Raw genomic sequence first — 21,339 nt, 5'->3', positions numbered from 1 at the left:
ACTTCTGTCCCAGTTCCACATGAAGGAAGGCTTCCATTATGTGCCACAGACTTTGGAAAATTGAGTCGCACTGAAAGTAAAGACAATTTCTTTTCAAAATTGTGTTGCACTTGAGCTATTAATCTGTTCTCAGTTTCACGCACAGCTTCCTAACAGCGTGATATAATGTGCAGGGTTCGAACTTGAGTTCTGACTTGGTGCTATAACCAAATCACATGACTCTGACGCCATTAAACAGGGACCAAAACGCAAGTTGTTTCCACATTATTTTGCAATGACAGCACAGAACCAACTGAACTACTGGGAAACAAGGTCTTGGGTTAAATAACTTGCAAGTCATACTACTTTGAAAGTGTGAATGGCTCTTCTTCAGAAGCTGAAGTGCTCAGATCTTTTCCCTGGCAACTTTTACTTTATAATTCTAATCACACTGTATTTTATTTTATCAAAATGAAGGCCAAAAACGACACATAAAATAAACATTAAATACATGCATCTGTAGCAAATATCGCCACCTATCTTGCTGGCTACTTAAACCCCTTTGGCAGGCCACATTTGGCCCCAGGGCCTCGAGTTTGACATGTCATTCAGAGCATCACAGATGTCCTATATAGCATTACATATTAGTTAAAAACAACTGCTAAAAACCCAGGCAACTTTTATTGAACACTTCACTTCGCACCAGAACAGCAAATGTAGACACGTCGTAAAGCAGCAGTCTGAGTGTAAAGCTGCTTTACTTTTATGATCTATTTGATGGCTCGGGTGTGAGGACAGGTAATCCATTCGTCACGTTGGGAAAAAAAAACACAGTTCCACCTCTCTCAGAAGCTCCCTGAGTTATTTTCCATTTTCCCTGGCTCGCCATTAAACGGGTCAAAAAGCCCAGTTAAAGCACAGAGTGAATAATTTTATAGGCTTTTCCCGACGGGGCTCCTGGTGCCGGTGTCCAGACGACAATGCGCGCAGATCAGTTTCATGCTTTGTCAGTCGTGAATGGGGGCGGAGGAAGCAAACTCATTAGTATCCTATAAAAAGAAAGTATCCGAGATCATAAAGTCCCCTGCAACACAACTCACAGCCCAGTTTAAGAGGAAACCTGTCCAGACCCAGACAGAACCATCAACCTTTTTTTTTCTTCCATTTAACACGTTTTTACGGCTTTCACTTCTCACCATTGATTCATTTTACGCATGGACTCAGCCAGGACGCAAACTGAATTTCCTCACCGCGTCTGAATTCTGCCCGTTTTCTCCGACTTGTTTGCTTGAATTCAAGGATGCTCCGCTCTTGGAATAGATGCTGGCTTGCGGTGTTTCTGCTCACCACGCTGCGGACTGTGACGCCTCAAGCGCCGGAGACGCGACCCAAAGCGAACTCCATCAAGACGGTTCTGACGGAGAGGACGCCGACACCGGCCACGAACCGCTCCGCCACCCTCCACAGTGGGATCCCAAAGAAATTCAACATCCTCGCACAGGTACTTCCATCGGTTGCTTTCACTTTATATTTCATTTGAAATGGCAAAAGGTAATGCCAGAACTGTTGCGTTGTGTTTCTTTATTTCATTTTAGCACGACGTAGAACGTTATAACGTGTAACGTGTGTGTGTGTGTGTATGTATATATATATATATATATATATATATATATATATATATATATATATATATATATATATATATATATATATATATATGAAAAAACATCAGATCGACAACAAATATTTAGTTAAGATTCATGCGTAATAACACACTCTACACCCATATTTACAACATAGTAAACTGTATTTGAACTGTATTTGAAGTTCAGAATTCAAAAATAATAAACACAAGAGAAACCCGTCGAGGTGAGAATATTACCCAGGACAGCACCCCCTTCATATGAAACTGGTTATTGGGGATTGGACCCCTCATAAACTCCAATTACCTTTCAGACCTGACGCCACTGTCGACCACCGCACACTTCCACAGTAAATCATTAGGGGCAACAGAAACGTGAGGGGGAAAAAAAATCAACACTGGGGGTGACTGAATCTCCGCGTTATTAAAGTGGTCCAGACGCTTGCTGGGCTTACGAGCTTCTGGCTGTGTGGCCTCACGGAGATACTTTTACCGACCACTTAAGAGCCACTCAAACACTTATTAATCCCTGCTGCCCGTAAACATGGAAAGTGTCTCTAGAAAAGTCCAGGTTTATCAGAGCAAATTGTGTATTGACGAGTAGTTATGAGGTAAAAAATGAAATTTAAAAGATTCACCGGCAGAAAACACCGCATTTTTGTAAAATTTAAATTTCTGTAGACTTGGATCCACATGGGAATAACAAATATACACCCAGAAAATATTTGTAATCCATTGAACCACACTTGTTTTCTACTTTTTATCCTTCCTTTTATGTACTTTTACCATCAACTAATCCACCAATTATTTCTAAAGCGTCAACTGTGACAACTGTGCATCTTTCCTCATGCAAATAGCAAAAGGTGTGTCCTTGAAACAAATCAAATTAATAGGTTTGACACTCAGAAATGAAACTCAGACGGATGAATTCTGGGTGATTCAATGTATCAATGTGAGATTTAAAGGAAAATTCAAATGAGATTCAACTTTTGACGTGTAATAAAGCCTTTATGACACGTGGTTGCTTGCGTTACGCTTTGGAGCAGTAGAGGGCGCTGCCACACTTGACCTCCGCCTTCTAGCTTTTCTGGAAAATATTCCCAAGTCATGTCTTACGTGCACTTGAAGCCTGTAGCGGTGTAGCTCCCGCCATCAATCCTTCCTAAGTCACTACATATATCTGACCATTTCGAGTTGAAAAATAGGAAGAATATGGTCTCAAAATCTTGGGTTTCTCTCTACAAAATGATCAGAAAATAACTGATGGCGAAGGTGTAGTGTCTTGAACACGTGTAAATTAACCTTCACCGCACCACAATTCACTGAATTACACACGTTTCCTATCTAACTGACAACAGCTGCGAAAAACTGCATTATCGACATCATTATTATTATTATTCCTACAAGTAATAGCACTGAACGGATCCCAAATTTTCTCGCTCAAGGCGAGGATTTGGCTTCCCACTTAGACCTGGGATTTGATCATTATTTCCTGAGTCATCATTTTCATTCAGAGAGTTGAAGCAGAGAGAGACTTAAGGGCTCAGGCTCATAACACTCTTATATGACTTCAAACAATTGCTTGGATTTCAACCAACTACCATTTGGTCCAATACCCTGGGGTTAGGGTTAGCTTACCGCCGATATTTGAAACCTGAAGAACCTTCACTTTCCCCGTACCCATTAAACACAAGAGACAGCATGATATTAACCGTCAGCTGGCCAGAAAAGTGTCATAAAAGGTTACTAAATTGTGATAGTTAGGCAATTTTATACCACAAATTGACCTTGAAATATGATCAGATGAGTCTTTTGGGCTTAGTGGGATGTTATGTTACACAACCTGCACAGAATCGTCATGTTGTGGAACGCTGTTTCCATCTTTCATATGTGATGTATTATATCCCCCCATACTGGTAAATACAATATAGAAAAGACTAAAAACTTGTCACCAAAAAAGTACAACAGTCATTAAACTGCCCCCCAGTTAAAGATTACTGTGTGCTGCTGTCAAGTCACAATGCAGACAAAATGGAAAAAGGAGCTTTAAAATGATGGAAAAAAAAAAAACGAATTTACATCAGGAAGTCTAAGAAAAAAAACCCATAAAAACAAAACAAAAACAAACCTTTCTTTTAAAGATAAACAAAGGTTGTTTAAGGCTGTGTGGGGAAAAAGCACTAACTTTTCTTTAATACTTACATAAATGGCATTGAAATTCTTATTATTATGTTTTTTATTGTTGTTTTTCTGGCCACATTCATCTGGCCACATGTGGCCCCCGTGCCACACTTTCCCCAGCTCTGTTTTAGGTCGATCAGTATACTGGACACACTGATTCACTGCAGAAGCAGATGTCGAGCCGAAGGTAGTGTCCCGCGTCCAGAATGGAGCAACCATTCAGAGTTTCCCCTTATAGATCTCCTGCAGGCTGAACAGCTCTGCTGCACACACATGCACTTGTTGTATGGTATTTCATTTAAATACGTGCCTCAGAAGAGCTTAAGTGTGTTTCCCCTCGAAAATATTTTCATCATTTTCTGCATTTGCAATAAGCTCTGCTGATTAAGGTTTGGCAGAACATTTGGAAAATTGGCTGCGCTGGACTCAACTTTCTCCTCTGGCATGTGCTTGTTAGACAATATGCAAATAGAGTCATGGTCAAGATGCTGGTAGGAAGGTTGAGCTGGCACGGTACCACACCTCAGAAAAGCCTGGACTCTGCCCGCGATGTGAACCAAATTCGCAGTAATTGTTGTGAAAAACAGTCATTTCTGTCGGGGGGTGGGGGGTAACTCTATTCCAGGGCTTGACAATGTCAGTGAAGAATGTAGAAAATGACTACACGTTAAATAGTCCGTGTTGGCTGAGGCTCAAATCGAGCAAACTGTTGAGTAAGAGCGCAGCCGCCCCGACCAGACAAGCTGATGCAGCAGGCTGTAATTTGCTGCTTCAGCCGTCAAATTCAAACACTGCGCTTGTTTAAAGCATCTGACAGCCTAATGGACGTGTACGCGCTGCGCTTGGCGATAAGGGTTAAATGAATTACACGCAAACCGGGGTCGGGTTTTGACAATCTTTTTCTGCTCAGCTTCATGCTCTTCACATCAGTTCCAACTGCAGTAAAAACCCCAGAAGCAGACCTCTGATACCTTGACAGCCAGAGCTCGTGGGTGGCACCGCTGGCTCCCTCTGGATGGGAGGACAGGCGCTGCTCACCACGTTAACCTCTGAACCCACAGGGGGCACCGACAGCGTGGCGGCACTCGCGCCTCTGTAAAACCTCGGCCAGCCTTAACTGCTTGCTTTATTTAATTCACCGCAGAGATTACTTTAACAAGCCATCTCTCAGAGCTTTGCCCGTAAAAGCCACGTTCTCACTCCGTCTGTCCCGAGGCCCCACCTCCACCGCCCCCCCTCTAACCTAAAATGGCTGTTAAGTGACCCTAATGAGCTGAGAAAGAGAGAGGAAAGCGTCGGGGAGGTGTGACTGCTTGTTAGCGCGCTGGTTCAGTCTCCTGTCTCGTGGCCTCTGCAGTCTGCCGCTCCCTTGGGTGCTGTGAGGACCCTGAAGTGGAGACATGAGGGGCCTCATGTGGCGACCTCCTGTACTGTAATTGGACCTGTTAATGAGAGAGAAGAGACCCGCGCACCTCTCATTCTTACGTACTAAAATCTGTGGAAGCAACGCACACATTCTAGATTACAATCCGCTCCCCTCGTCCCTCTCATTCCCTTTGAAGACTCCCTCGGTGCTTTCTATGCATTGGATCAACTTATACTTAACTTAGAGTCGGTCTACTTTTTGGGAGACTCCGGGGTCTAAAGCTCAAAGAGGCCTGCCCATAAACACATGTGTTTTGAGTAATGAAAGACGCCAGACTGCGTTTGAAGGCGCGCTCGGCCCAAGCCACTCCTGAACATCCCAGCGTTATTGGATATCTGTACTTTCAGGGCGTATGAAGTTGGTGTGTTTGTATATTTGTCTTGACCCGTGCCACTGAGCAACACCTTATAGCAGTCGAGGTTAATAAGGGATCTTTGAGGGGTCAACGTGCTGACACGAGCACAGATGGACATACAGTTTTGATTTGAAGATATACAGGACGTTGGCCTGTGAAACAGGTTTACTTCCAAAGGCACATTCAGACATCTATCTGTCTGATGTAACACATCTTCTTCTTCTTTCGGCTTCTCCCTGCGCACACAGCGGATCATCTTCCTCCATCTCACTCTGTCCTCTGCTTCCTCTTCTCTCATACCTGAAGTATATTATTAGTATATGTATTTTCAAACACATGATGTATTTAAAAGCCTCACATACCCTTAATGGTCCGTTTCATCCTGACATTTCAGCTTCCTCCGCCACCTTTACCCATCTTACCCTCGCCACTCCGTTCATCTGGTGCCTCAATTCCTTACATTCTTTGCCAACATGCCCACTGTCTCTCCTGCCCTGTGTCCACATGGGTTCAACAGGGTTCAGCCTTAGCAGATGTCAGAAGCTTAAAGTTATTTATTTACCATTCACCTTTCAAAATTGAAAAAGATCACAGAATTCACAAGAGTTATTCTTCTCTCTGCTCCTTGTTGATATTGAAATGGGAGGGTTGTTTATATATTTGGCTTAAACAAACTCTTCTTTAGTCTCTTTTATGGCACAGTTAAGGCCCCCGACATTTACGTTTGTTCGCTACATTCCATTGACACTGTATTAAAGAGACGCTCCCGCTATAATCCTGGACCGTCATGGGCCCAGCGTCCTCAGTTGTCAATGAGAAGCGTCATCTTTGGCCATCGTGTTCTTGTTCTATAGGCAACCATGTTACCTTCACTGATCATATACTTCCTGCGTTGTTTAAGTTGGTATTGCTGTACACAAATATACAAACAACGACAAACTCCAAAACAAACATGGCGACTGTGAAGGAAGTATTGATCATGTACCTCTTACACAAAAGATGAATAGGAGGCAGCGTTGAAGGAGACGGAGAATTACTACCGTTGTTATGTCTTATTAGAGTTACGTATCGGACAGCAACACTGCCCCCCTTGGTTCCCAGTGGCATTACTCTGTTTGGTCCGTAAGCCTTTTGGAAACATGCAGAAATAGGGAGGAAATTGACGCAGAGCATGGACTGAAGGCTTCGTCTGTGTCCATTAAGCATAAATGGGTCTTTACATGTGGACTTTTTCGTCATAGTGTGATGCACAAGTCAGACTTCTGCATTGCATGTTGAGACATCGACGCATTGTCCCTTCTAAGGCGTAGCATTCACGATCATCACCTGCACTTTTGCGTCCAATGTTGATGAAGAAGGCAGAAGGCACCCTGACACATGATGCTTTCAAATGAATCAAAATTTGATTCTATTGAAAGTCACGTCTCATGTAGATGCATCTGTATCCGTGTAAAATGGTCCCTTGCACTCATGAGAGATTCGATTTACAGAGTGTGAAAGTGTGAAGAAACAACACTCCACTCCATGAAAAGTTTGGATTCGCTCTGTCATGTTTTTTACACCATAGTATTACACCATCGACAAGTCTCCTTTATTCCGTCCACAGTCTTATGTACATGAAAACGTCACTAAACTCCCTTCAGACCGACAGAGTCATAACTCTGGAATGAGTCAGCGCTGATAAATAAGGGATCCGAGTTCAAAGCTGTGTGTATCCAGCAACAAATCCCTTCTAGATTGTTGCTCCCGCACATTAAGAGTTTCCTCTTCAAAGCCACGACCAGCACGAGACACGCACGAGACAGGACGAGGGCCTTCCCTCATGTCTGTCTCTATCTTCACCGACACCAGCATTCCATGCAGATACACAGTTTTCCAGCCACTTCCTGCGCGCAATCTGAGCTGAGGCTTTTATGTGCGACGGCTTATCTGAGGAAAAATAAGGGACTAACACTCACAGTATGTGATACACATCCGAGTCCTCAGACGTTGCGAATGAGGTGTTTTAAAATATGACGAGATAAGCCCCAGATTATCAGACACAAGTCGGGGGCCGTCGCTAAATCACCGGGTTTCAAAGGCCTGTCGAGTGGAGGTGATGGAAGAGGTGAGCCCCATTTTTCTTCACCCCCAAATTCTCTCCCGGGTAATTGAACCAATCCCGTTGGCCGAGAAGAAAGATGGAAGTCAGAGCAGGTAGAGTCGCGGCACGTACCGCGGCCATTTGTCTGAATAGCCAGATAAAAGCACATTTTTACGTCAAAGAAAGTCTTCGTCTGTTGGGAGCAGATCTCTGCTTCTCACCTGTCGTCAAGCTCAACCTCAGCTCAACCATTCCGACCGATACCGTGCACAGCTTCCTGGTTCTAAATCTAAAGGAAAGGATATGAATTTTGTCGCAAATATTGGTATATGAACAAGGTTTTTGGAAAATGGCTAGCCATGTGCAGACCTTTATTTGGTTCCAGGTTCTGCTAGCAAAACAAATTGAGCTCACATTTATGCCCCAAAAGAAGTAAAACAATTACCAAACAAATGGACAGTAGGAGGGTGGGAGGAAAGAAGGCAACTTTAAAGCAACAAAAACAACAACCTAACTCTTCTCTTCACTCTTCAACTGATCTAGTAGCTACAGCATTCGTGTGAAGAGCTACTGACGTAAACATATAAAATCACATTGCACAAATGTGATTTGTTGAGTTACCTGTGGGCACTCTGGTTTCCTCCCACCCTGTCCAGGGTGTTCCCAGTCTGTGAATTTTGGGAATCCTAGGATGGCAGGGGAAGGTAGTTCTTTCCTGACCTTCTGGTTAGTTGGAGTAGCTCTCCTCTGATTGGGTATTGGTCCTGAAAACATCATCTCACATTCGGAACAGGTGAAACAACTGAGGTAAATAGCTGAGCAGAGGTCAGTATTTTTAAATTCTTCAGCAAAATAACTCTAAAAATTTGAAATGGGGTTAGGGGCAGAGAAGCATTCGAGCCAATCAGAAGCAAGGAAGGTGGTACCTTCCCCTGCCATCCTGGAATTCGCAAACGCGCTTCCTGGCCCCTCGCCCCGTGTAGCTGAGACAGGCGCCTTCATTTCTTGGCCCAAATGTGATCCGTTCTGTTTAGTGTTTACAAGTACTCTTGAGGAAATGACCTGATTACACAACGTATTTGATGTGGACTAGAGGAATGACTGTTTCCTCTTCAACTGGGATCAAGTGAACACAGTTTTTAATTTCATGCCTCGCGTCCTTTCTTGAAATTGAAACTTCAATTATTATAAGCATAAGGTTTTGGTTATCTCCATTAATATTTTAAACATTTGCATGTTGGGAACTTGTCATAATGATGGATTAACCTTCGGCTCAATACCTCTCCTAATATCTCAACAGCTGTTTCATTGACTCCATGTGTTTCCCTGAGAAAGTCAAAATGGCCAATTTCCAAGTCGCATAACCAAGCTCGCTCTCTCAGTCACAATCGTGCGGCGCTGCGAGTCAGGACGTGCTGAAATCCGGACACATCATAGAGATTTGATTCCAACTGTACGGTACTGGACAACATCTGGAACGACGCCTGCTGTCCTCTAGATGTGGGTTCAATCTGATCTTACCTTTCTCCCGCCGCAGCTTTTGATTGCGCCTGTAACGATTTTCTCTCTGCTTTTAAGTCGCTTCTGATGTTTATTGTTCCGTGTAAGTCGGCGGTTAGCCGCACTAAATCAGATCTGTCAGTACAGCGCCGGCTAAATATGGTTGCGGTGCTGGTGGTGATGTGCCAGCCAAACATGCGGCTCTGATGTGTCGTTGCTGGACCTTATTTACTCAGTCGTGTTTCATTTCCAGCTCACTTCATCGATCAGCGTGATGGAGTGGGTGATGCTGTGCTAATGTTTTCGAGCTTAGTGAGACTGATAAAACAAAAATAACCCTGGAAGATGAGGTTTATTTCACACCCGCTGGTGTCTGCTGTGTCCACATCGCTGGATCTTGTTTCAATGCACAGAACTCTTCGTCGAAGTTTTGACCAAATAAACAACGTACACCCCCTTTTACAAACAATATTTCAAGCCATATATTTGGGGACTCTCCGATCCAGCACTGGCCAAAATGACTTCTGTCTCTTTGTAAAGATTAGTTTATGATATTGTTGCTTCTGAATCCAAAATTCCAAACACTGGCTGCTCGACTGTTTTCGCACAACACAGACCATCCTTGTTTTTTTTGCACATTTCTGCCCATGTTTCTCCTCATCTCTACATTCTCTAAGTTTTCTGAAAAGTTCCCAGTGGTATCACTTTCTTCAGACACTGCTATGTACAATGAAAGGGGGAGCGAAGGATTGAAAATCTGGGTCCTATACAGCAGTGTTTTTCAACCTTTTTTAAGCCACAGCACACGTCGATCATTACGGGGCACAGCACTAATAGAACGTCAGCCAAAGCACAATTGTGCTTAGCAGAAAGTCCCATGGAAAACCCCTTTTAAATTGTGAAAGATTGTAGCTACTGTTTACGCATGCTACTGTATCTGAAGAAACAAAATTCTGAAAATGTATTTATTTACAGCAAAAATATATCATGTCTCTGTTTTGATGTTTCTCAATCTTTTTTGCATGATGTTATTCTTGTGTGGGGAATTTCCAGACAAATCTTTATAATTCCTTGCCTCAGCTTCACGAGTGTCGAGTGTCAATAAAGCCTAACTGTTAGCCGCTTTCTTAGCTGCTCTGTTAGTGGTGCAGTGTTTGGCGCCGCGGGACTGACAAGGAACACTCCATTATTCTGTTGTGAAGGTGTGTGGTCAAGATAAAGTCACATCAGATTCATAAACAAGTCGACGTTGCACAATTGACCGGCTTCTTCACTCTGAGTGTTTGTGGGAAGAGGAGCATTGCGCGCGATGTGCAGCTGAACAAGTCAATGCATCAGCATAGATCTATAGTGTATAGAAAGAATGGGACCAAATCCATGTCATCTCCTCCTTGGCAGATTGTCAACACGTTCCAATTGTTCATCATTTAATGCCATCATATCTCCCACCTCTGTTTCAGGAAAATGAAGTGAAACCGGATCATTTCATGCCAGTTGAAAATCAATGCTATAAAGGAGAGTTCAGCTGAGTGGTTTCTCCAGTTGTTTCATGACAATGAATTCTTGTTTCTTGTTTTCAAGTGCACAGCCAAAATAGCCACCTGAATTAGTCAATCCAGATCAATATATCTATGAACAAGATGTCTTCTGGATGTGTTCTGAGCCAATGGCTGGAGGCCACACTGAAGAGACTCGCAGATGCCTCCTTGAACACTTTGTTTACCAGATTTTCAATGTAAGGATGGTGCAAGCCCATATTTTGGGACGCAGTTACTGCCTCACTCCACTATCTTGTCTGCGGTGAACCTCACTGTGAGATGGAGGATAAATAAAAGTTGGATTCTCTGTACTTTCTTGGAAGAAGAGCGTCAATGTTTGCAGAGAAAAAAGCAATGAAGGAGAGGTAGCAAGAGATGTAAATACATATCTGAATAGAGGAAATTCACATTTCCAAACAGTTTTAATTGAAAGTATGAAAAGACAAGAATGCCGTGTGTTTACCTCTGTGCCTCCTAAGTCCAGCGTCCACATGTGCAAGTGATTATATCAGCAGTTCCAGTAAAGCTGCTTATTGGTGAGCACACACTTGTTATGGAAAAGTGAACTTGGCCGTAATTGCAGCTGCCGTGGACAGTGGATGTTTGCGAGGTGGTGGTTTCTCGGTCATTTCGGTCCACTTAGTGAAAAAAAGAATGTCAATTTTATTATTATTTTTTTTTACGTGTCTCGAACTTTCAGTACGAAAACAAGACATGCTAAAACAAACCGGGCTAAATTGACTCTCGAGGAGTATGATTTGCTGCTGTAATTACCCTTCAATTATGTCTGGAGGCGCATTAGATCCCCGACACAAACTTAGGTGGCTGTTCCCGAAGCATTCCTTTACTCCCTCGACAAAAGCGAAAGTGCTGTAACCGGTCACGTTGATGCAGTTCACCAAGAGGCAGTGATGGGAATTGTTTTCCCGCTGAGATCTCAGTTTGATGTTGTTGTTGTTGTTGAGCGCCGAAATTGCAATAAACGTAAATGGCGTGTGGGTTTGGTTTATCCCGACTTAACTTTATTATTATTATTTTAACTGATTGTAGTTCGCAGATTGTAAAAGTAAATGCTGGGAAACCAACGCTATGATTAAGTCAAATTGACTCACTGTTTTTGCTTACTTTTTCAGACAAATATTGGATTTGTTTTTCTAAATATCGAAGGACAACATGACAAAGACTGAAAGAGATAAAGACATTTGCGACACTACAGGGCATTATCTTCAGTAGCACTGTCATTTCGGGGCGGTAGTCCACTTGTTTTTTCTTGCTGCCTGAACCCTGCTTACACTACGATGCGGCTAATATATGGATTTTTACAGACTTAAGAGTGTCATGCTGTCAAAATATTGAGCCTCACCACATCAAACCGGCGTTTTATTGACCTTAAAGTGCTCAAAATGCGCTGTTTTCGCCCGTATGTCCAGTGCCACCCACCGAGACAATCTCCTGGAGCAGCAGCTGAAACTGTGGTGTCGGAATTTCTGACATTTTGAGGGCTTTAATGTCAATAACAGATGTGAGGAGTTGGTGAGTCAAGTTCAGAACATTGCCCAGTTTGCTTCATGAGTCAGTCTTCATGCTGGAGCCCATTTCAAAACTAGTTTAGAAGCGATCCTCACGCATTTTTAAGCACCACTGACCTTTCTACGGTGTATACAGCACCACTGCACCTGTGGTTTATAGACTGGTACAGCTTATGTTTGAACAAGATCTGTTTTCCTTCTTATATTTAGTCTGTGTTTTGTGATTGTATTTACTACAACACTCTTCTTTTGTTCTCAAGCTCAGCTTAAACAGGGTGCGACACAGATTCAAGAGTACAATCCCCCTTTATTAAACATGGACTGGGAGATCAGTAAAATTTGAAAAAACATGATTTCTTGCTCTAAGAAATACAGTGGACATCAACAAAAATGGTGTCAATAACTAGGAAAGCGCTTGGAGAGCATGACCTTGTCCTGGCCGCCAAAGTGTGTTCTTTTGTTCCTTGGCTCTACCAGTGTGCTGAGGTGAACCCGTCCGACCCATACGTGACGCACCACCCGATCACTCCTGAGTTACGACGTTTACGTTGCTCTTCAAATGCCAGTCTGCACGGTGCACTCTGATGAAAGATTTCCAGATCCGTGATGCCTTTCTCTTCACTGATTTCCTGTCTGAACGATCCCCTATACTCCATCTTGAAGCGGTACCGCTGCGGAGAGCGTGAAAAATACAACAGCTGCGTAGTTTAAGTGGAATGCGACGAGAGGAAATTGACTGATTGACTCCTTTTGATTCTAATTTAAAAAACCCTCAACACTTGGAAATTCGCCGTAAAGAGGTGAAGGAGGCCTGACTTTCTCCACCAGCACAGAAGTGGTCCCTGGCTAAAGGTGTCCTGCGTCTCCTCCTGGATCTCATATCCTCACCATCTCTGAGTCCTAAAACATTTCAGCTGCTTCTTTTACAGACTCAAGCAGCCTGGGGGCCACACGTGGCCCTTTGCCTGTATTTGCTTGGCCCTCAAGAGGGCAGCGGGAAACTCTAAAATTGATATCTGACAGATTAAAGTTCACTTGTTTATTCACCCCAGCTGTTAATGCAGTTTTTATCGAGATGAACTCTTGCTTTTCCCCAAAAAATCTGTATCTATCTATATTTTGAGAATCCTTAAGTTATATATTTATTACGGGTGGAATCTGATAAAAAAAAAATCTAGTTAATTAGAGAATTTGTGAGTAATTAATCTGAATTAATCGCAGTTTAATGGAATATTTGCCACAAAAAGCCACATTCAATTTTAAATGAATTTGGTATATTACTGAGTCAAATGATGGAGCCATACATACATTTAAACAACAAAATATTGTTTATTTTGCATCAGTTTGACAGTAGCACAATAAATCAGGATGATGGCTATATTCAAGATTTTATATCACCTTATTTAAACTAAAGCTCTTTTATTGTCTTGGAAATATTTGTATAAGAATTTCAATGTTATAAGAATTTCAAGTCCATTCAGAGTAGTGGAAACCCTGGTCATTGTGTAGTGAAAAACCTCCCTGAACAAAAGCAAACAGATGCTTTTGTTTGCTTTTGTTCAGGGATTCCTCCATGTTTGTTGTTGTTGTTCTCATCCTAGCTGCCACGTGTCTTGTGCATCAGTGTGATCAGTGGAGCTGGAACTCCTGCACTGACAAAGGTTCCCTGTTGTCTGGAGAGCAAACTCTTACATTAAATTTTTATTTTTGTTGTAATTGATTAATCGTAATTAACTTGTTAAAGTCCCACCACTAGTATTTATATTTATTTATATATTTCTCAAGTTTTACCATCAAATAAAGTCTCCTGTTTCCTGTCCGTCTGTAATTTTGCTCAACTGTCCCTCCGGACAGTCACAGAAACAACACCTCCACACACTAGTGGCGTCATATAAAGTGGACTTTTGCATCCTTTACTGATGAAAGAGGCAGCCGTCCGCGTGGAACGTTACACATTGGTGTTTCATTTAACTAAAAGAACGTATTTCTCCCCCAAAACACACTTTACTTCCATGTAGCTCCAGGCACAGATCGTGCGTTGTGGAGTAGCGACACCACACGTGGGGGTGCGGGAATGCGCGAGGCAGGTCATGGCAAGCATTGTGGGGATTGCTATTTATAACCCCTTACGTGAACCTCATCCGAACTGACTAAAACGCACGGCCGTTTGACAGGCTTTAAATAGCTATTCCACACTGGAGGAAAGGTAGCATGAATGGAGCGCCATCCCATGGCTTATCCTAACCCCAGTCTAGGTCTTTTTTTCACATTTCGTGCTGCCAATGCGTCCACATGCAACACTGAAGGCTGCCTTTTTCGTCATTATATGACGCAAAAGGCAACTTTCCCAACGTCACTATATGACGCCATGGGAGTGAGGATGGGTTTCACAGAACAAGAAGTGGTGACATGTAGCAAGGAGGTAAATTTAACTGCACACCCTGAATCTATACTCCATCATGTCTTGCGATGGAGTTAAGTTAAGGACAACCGACATTGTCACCGCTTGGGAATGTCTCAACCCTCTACATCTGCCCGACTGTCAGACACAGATGGCGACATCAGGATCACAAATTCGATTACCCTCTTTATGGAACGCGAAAACACTTGGACAATTTGAATGCAAAATCAACAACACACATCCGTTGCGCTTGAATCAGCCACAGACACAGCGATGAAGACGTTCAGCAGAAGGACCCAGAGGCCTTGTCAGTCTGAGTCGCCGGCTTATAATAGCTTGCATTTACACAGCAGTAAAATGGAAAATAAAATCATATCTCTTTGAGGCAGCCTCCTGCTGCGCGAGCTTTATAGCGCACAGCAACACGGCACCAATCTGGAGTTAAGCGGCGCGCGCATGTGTTTCCATTGTTGCGTCCCCCCAGGCTCACTGATCAAACGATGGCTCATGGTGAACGAAACCCGACAAACAAATGGCAGCTGAAACAATCCCTCTATGTGTCTTTGATGGGACGAATAAGGCTGCCGTTGCCACTTCCACATGGCAGAATGTTCAAATTTGTTTTTGGTTAACAAACTTGTGTTTTGTGTTTTCATGCCTGCATCATGTTGTTTTTCAAGGGTAATTCAATTTTGGTGTGCCACATTAAGTTGTGAGTGAATTTTCATCGCTTGCCTTTTGAGCAAGGATTTGCAGAGTTTGAAAGTATTCCTGAGGGCTGAGATGTTTGCTCTCTACAGCAGGTCTACCCCTGCAGCAGTGACAAGGAGTGCAGCGTGGGAAGTTACTGCCACAGCCCCCAGCAGGCGCCGTCCCGCTGCCTCACCTGCCGCCGGAGGAAGAGACGCTGCCACAGAGATGCCATGTGCTGCCCTGGAAACCGATGCAGCAACTGTACGTTCTAAACCCTTCATTCATATCAGTAATGTGTCGACTCAACAGATGCCAGACACGAGGTGGGGGCGCCGATCCATTGAAATAATATCAAACACGTGTATCCGACTTATAAATTGAGTCCCTGGAGTTTCACCCTGGATGCTAAAATTGAGACTTGTCGTGTTCGTAATGAAGTGACACCCTGTGGCTGCGGCTCGCTCATTTGATATTGTCAAGCAGATGCAAAGTGACGGGAGGTTTCCTGACTGTCAGCCCTCATAAAAAAAGTGAAGAAAATTGAAGGGAATGCATGTCAACGCCCAGGGCTGCAAGCAAGCAAGTGGCCATGTTGAAAAATCTGCTGAGCATCACGTAGGAGAGAGGTGTATAAACACGGAGGGAGTGTTTAGACTTCCCAGTGAAAAACACTCTGCTTTGTGCCAGTGATGCCGTTTAGAATCAAAAGTTTTTGACGTTTGCAGTGCAGCGGTTTACATTCTAGCCAGTGAGTGATCTTCTCTTGGTAACTAACCCTCTTCACTCAGATCAAGGCTTATAATGTTGGTCATCAATAATCACTACATTCGCAGTGCTCTCTTTTACATATCTTCAACAGTACATAGATTAAACCAAGGCTCAGAGGTAGAAAATAAGTTCCAAACCATTCCAAACCAAACTATTGTTATTATTATTATTATTATTATTATTATTATTATTATTATCCTAGTGGAGCAGAAGTAACCAAAGATACATTATAAGTCTACGAAAGAAAGCAAGACTTTGTGGCGTCCAGATGTCGGGAGCTCATTTGTAGTCCAACATTGCGAACGTCAGGAGCAAAATGAAACGCACAGAGCGGGAACCGCGACTACAAGATGAACAATTGGAGTGTGACTCAACTGATGTCACCAATGTAAAAAAAAAAATACTAACTGGCCTCTGTTAAAAAACAATAACGGTAATGTTGGTGACGTGTTCGTGAGGTCCAACAGGGTCTAGATGGAGCTGGTGGCTCCCAAAAATCTGTAATGGCATCAAACAAGGACATAAACTTTTTTTTCCTTCTTTAAAACTCATCTTTAACGGACTCCATAGTTGAAAGTAGTTTAAAAGGCTTATCATGAGTCGCCCTAGTGTGTTTAAACTCTCTCAAAACAGATGTTAATGGAGTCAGAAGGTGTTTATCTCCACGTTTTGTTTCACATTGTTATCAGCTCACTAAACACAAACATTTCTTCCTTAAAAATACTGGAATCTGGATGAAAAACATGTTGACATGATGCAGCTTGTCTTCTTCTGAAGGTTTTATGCAAGGACCTTTGGTTGACAGACCCTTCCAGCTGTCAGTATTTGAGCAGAGTGTGGATGGCTTTTCGTCTTTTCTAAATGTGTTCTATTGTGGTGTCTCTGCAGACATTTGCGTGGCTGTCTCCGAGAGCGTGCTGTCACCTCACCTCTCGGCGCTGGACGAACACAACAAACTCTCCAACAAGGATCACAACTGGAAGAAAAGCGGCAAGTCGCAGGCCAAACACTCTCTCAAAGGTGCGATCTAACTTTCGAGCACTGTGTTTTTCGATCGGTGAAAACAACCTCTTTTGTTTTATTTGCTGAGAACGGTCTGGATGGCTGAATTGCTCTTTTGTTTACTGTCTGCGTCCTGGCAAGTTCACGAGCGACGCCAGTCCACAAGCCATTCCCATAATGACTGCTCTGCTCGTATGTCAGTGTCTGTGAGCCCGCAGTCGCGCACCAGGAGCCTGCGAGAAACCACAGGCCCCCTCCGATTCTGCATCGACATAAAAGCACGCAACACTTTCATTGACTTCACACATTCGGTGATACACAAGTGGAGACCGCAGAATGCAAGTTTGGCGCAATTACAGCTAATAGCCGGTGCCTTTAGTCAATGTGAGGCCTCGTCTATAAAGCAGCGGCTTTAATGAAGCACTTAAATTGCTAAGTGCCCCCCGACGACTCTGTGAAAATAGCACCCAGTCACAGTAACTACAGCTATTCACGTCTCCACTGAAGCTAAACTCAGAGTGCTGTGGTGCTTAATTAAAATTCGGGGTGAACAAAGAGTCACCGACCAACACAGCTCCTGTCAACACATGCTCACTCCTAAGGCGCCGAGTATCGACTATACTATTGCTTCCAAGCTGTCAGATTCTCTGGAATCGTAAAGAAATAAAATCTGTTGTTGTTTTGTTGATTTTAATCATATCACACACGGGATGAGGGTCAGCACCTCCAAGTCTGAGGCTATGGTTCTCGACCGGAATAAGGTGGTTTGCTCTCTCCAGGTCGGTGGAGAGTTCTTGCCCCAAGTGGTGGAGTTTAAGTATCTCGGGGTCTTGTTCTCGAGTGAGGGAAAAGGGGAGCGTGAGATTGATAGACAGGTTGGTGCAGCGGCAGCAGTGATGCGGTTGCTCTATCGGACCGTCGTGGTGAAGAGGGAGCTGAGTCACAAGACGAAGCTCTCGATTTACCGATCGATCTACCTTCCCACTCTCACCTATGGTCCCGAGCTTTGGACGCCTCCCTGGGGAGGTGTTCTGGGCATGTCCTACCGGGAGGAGACCTCGGGGAAGACCCAGGACTCGCTGGAGAGATTATGTCTCCGGTCTGGCCTGGGAACGCCTCGGGATCCCCCGGAAGAGCTGGAGTACAGGTTTGTGCAGATCGGGAAGTTTGGGCTTCCTTGCTCTGAATGCTGCCTCCGCGACCCGACCCCGAAAAAGCGGCAGAAGAAGGAAGGAAGGAATATCACACACCTCAGATTTGCGCTGATACAAAGCTTGTTTTTACAGTGATGTAGCGAAGTCGGTCTCCTCGAGAAGCATCGATGAGTATAACCAGAAACAAACTCAGGAGCTGCACTGAACGCATCATTTTAGATGCCATGTTTATATTGTTTAACAGAACTGGAGCTCTCTGTCAACTGAGTTCATGGTTCAGGTGTCACAGGGTTCATGACTGTTCCAGAGCAGGCAGCATGACGCATTCCTGTTTCTCTGATGCTAAATCCACAGAGCTTTTTGAACTTCTGAAAATGACAGTTCCTCAAGTTCCCTTGTCATTTGTGCTGCACAGTAAACTGATCAAGATCCTGGTTTGACTCTTTAAAACCCAAACTGGTTTCAGTGAGTAGTAAATGGAATTGCTCTAAAAACAATAGCCAAATCTATTGATTCCAAACCCTTATTTTTCCCAATGAGAATCGATAACAGAATTGGAATTGTTCAAATCTTGTCAAATCCCATCCCTATACTCAAGTGAACTTCCGCGTCCCAGCTGTGCATGGTGCACAAGTCTGGTGGTCGGGAAGCAAATGTAACTCTAAAAACACTGGATCATGATGAGGAGTGAGAATCTTTTGACTGACTCAAGTGTATCGATTCCCTCCAGGTCACGAGGGCGACCCCTGCTTACGCTCATCCGACTGCTCGGACGGCTACTGCTGCGCTCGCCACTTCTGGACCAAAATCTGCAAGCCGGTGCTGCGGCAGGGAGAAGTGTGCACCAAACAAAGGAAGAAAGGCTCTCACGGCCTGGAGATCTTCCAGCGCTGCGACTGTGCCAAAGGTCTCTCCTGCAAGGTGTGGAAAGATGCCACCTCCTCGTCCAAGTCCAGGCTCCACATGTGCCAGAAGATCTGAGGGCGGCTTGATGTCGGCGTCATGGCCACCCTCTCTTTCTCTCGCTCTTCCATTCGCTTTCTCTCTCTCGCCATATGCGAGGGAACTTTTTTCGAAAGTCGTGGCTGTATTTGAAAGAACAAGAAATCAGAGACAGAGCAGACTATTTAGGAGAGTAAATGGGAATGTGTTTGCTGGGAATGGTCCACCCATGTCCAACACAAGTAACACGTCGATGAGCACTTGTGAGTCAGTTGACCTTTTTTTTTTTTTTTTTTAAACACATGCTGTGATGCAGTCCGTTTTGTGGGAGAAATAATGTATTTTTGCTACGTTCAAAAGACAAACAAATAGTGTGTTTACATTAGTGTAAATCCATGTTGGGTCAAGAGTGATGAAAGTACGAGCTCTGTTATTGTGTGATATGAGTGACACAGGAAGTTACGGTACTCGGTGCGTTGGGAATTGGGATATGAGCAGTAGATCATTTCAACCCATGGTCAGGCTGAGAAGAAGTGAAAGCAATGCAAGCGCACAGTAGCTTCAGCTGGTTTTCTGCCTCATTTTTGTACTAGCCAAATTAATATTCAGACAGTTAGAATTCGTGAGAACAGCCAGATATCTTCAAGTGGCAGAATCTTCATGAAAACACTCCTCTCCAGCGATGGTCTGGAATACACGCTATGATGATGATTTTCACATGTGGCTTCTCAGTCAACAACCTGAGAACAGAGATCAACGCTTGGCTCCATTTTTAAAACCGATCTGTCGGACACACCCTCAGCCTAATGTTCCATGGCAGGGTGAAGTTAACACTCACTGGTTCTGATACTAGAAAAAACATTTCCAATCATAAGGTCCTAGTTTTCCCATCTACATCGCCAGCCGGAACACAAACCAGAGAGAAGTGATTTCAGTTACGGGAAAACTCTGTAAACCTGGCCGACATCGGTGAAGGTGCTTCTACTTTACCAATTATGCCCTGGTACTTTACAGCTCATGAAATATTGTGCGAAGAGTGAGCGAAAAAAAAAAAAAAAGCCATAGCTGCCAGTACCTTTATTCTGTACTCTTTCTAAATAAATAAAAAGAATCTATATATATCAATAAGCTCTTGTTTTGTAAATAGATTGGAAAATGTATTTAAGAATCAATGTATATCATGTACATAAAATAAAAACTATGAGTTCTATACAACCAAATCAACTGATAGAGGACAGAAATGTAAGGATAGAAGCTCATTTGGATATTTGCATTATATTTTAGTGTCGTGAGAGGAGATATAGAACTTAGGGTGAAGCATCATAAACTGTTAATTATTTTGTGTGTCTCGAGGAAGGACAAGCACAGTGATCTCAAGAGCAGTGAATGGTGAATATATATATATATATATATATATATATATATATATATATATATATATATATATATATATATTCTTCTCACTGATTTATTATGTGTATTTACACTGATGGATGAATAAAAGAATGTATTTTGTACAGGTGTTTTTGTTTCCTTTTTTTATGTTATATTCCGTTATATTCTTCATTTTCCGTCCTTCTACCACTGCATAAGGTCAGGCAGCAGCCATGTTTGGTGACCTGCCGCACTCACCAGGGAGGAGTCGAGGAAGCAACCTTTAAATGCCGCCTCAACTGTTGAGGTGGAGGAGCAGCTGTGCTTTGAGTCTGTTACCCAGTCAGTCTCAAGCTTTTCCATTTGGCTCTGCTCTTTCTTCTCAAGCTGCTAGAAGTTCCTCCACATGAGGAAGTCCTACCTGGACAGGATATTCCACCTTTACCAGCTAAGAACCATAGTCTTGGATTTAAGCTAATGTAGTTAAATATCTTGTGTGAAAAAAAATGAAATCAATAAAACATATAATGATGTCCAGCCAGGGTGTGGCGCTCAGGCCTTGAGCTTCTGTGGATGAAAGTCTGGCAACTTCAGTCGAGCCTGTGACTGGAGGCCATCAGCAGTTTCTCCTCCTCATTCAAGAAACAGAGATCCAGTTACGGTTTCATTAAATCTGTCGGTGCCATCGGAATGATGGCCGTGAGGTTCAGAACTGACATGGAAGGCTTTGAGGAGATCAGGCAAGCAACTGACTGGGCGTCGTATGTTGCTG

The 21,339-nt window shown here is 43.4% G+C and overlaps 1 protein-coding gene across 2 annotated transcripts; it reads left to right on the top strand.

Moving 5' to 3' along the window:
* Window positions 1–991: 991 nt before the first annotated feature.
* Window positions 992–20,579, top strand: dkk2 (dickkopf WNT signaling pathway inhibitor 2). Of its 2 annotated transcripts, none has more exons than XM_053856872.1 (4): window positions 992–1,480; window positions 15,438–15,588; window positions 16,984–17,115; window positions 18,982–20,579. In XM_053856872.1, the coding sequence occupies exons 1-4, from the start codon at window positions 1,280–1,282 to the stop codon at window positions 19,230–19,232; spliced, it is 735 nt and encodes a 244-aa protein (XP_053712847.1). In that variant the 5' UTR covers window positions 992–1,279; the 3' UTR covers window positions 19,233–20,579. The 2 variants fall into 2 exon arrangements, with proteins under 2 accessions (XP_053712847.1, XP_053712846.1); XM_053856871.1 differs by having other exon boundaries at window positions 993–1,480; window positions 15,435–15,588.
* Window positions 20,580–21,339: the final 760 nt, after the last annotated feature.

This window comes from Synchiropus splendidus, chromosome 2 (assembly GCF_027744825.2).
Source record: "Synchiropus splendidus isolate RoL2022-P1 chromosome 2, RoL_Sspl_1.0, whole genome shotgun sequence".
Classification (NCBI taxonomy): Eukaryota; Metazoa; Chordata; class Actinopteri; order Syngnathiformes; family Callionymidae; genus Synchiropus; species Synchiropus splendidus.
Note: the sequence above shows the minus strand (reverse complement) of the source record. Positions and strands in the feature narration are given on the sequence as shown.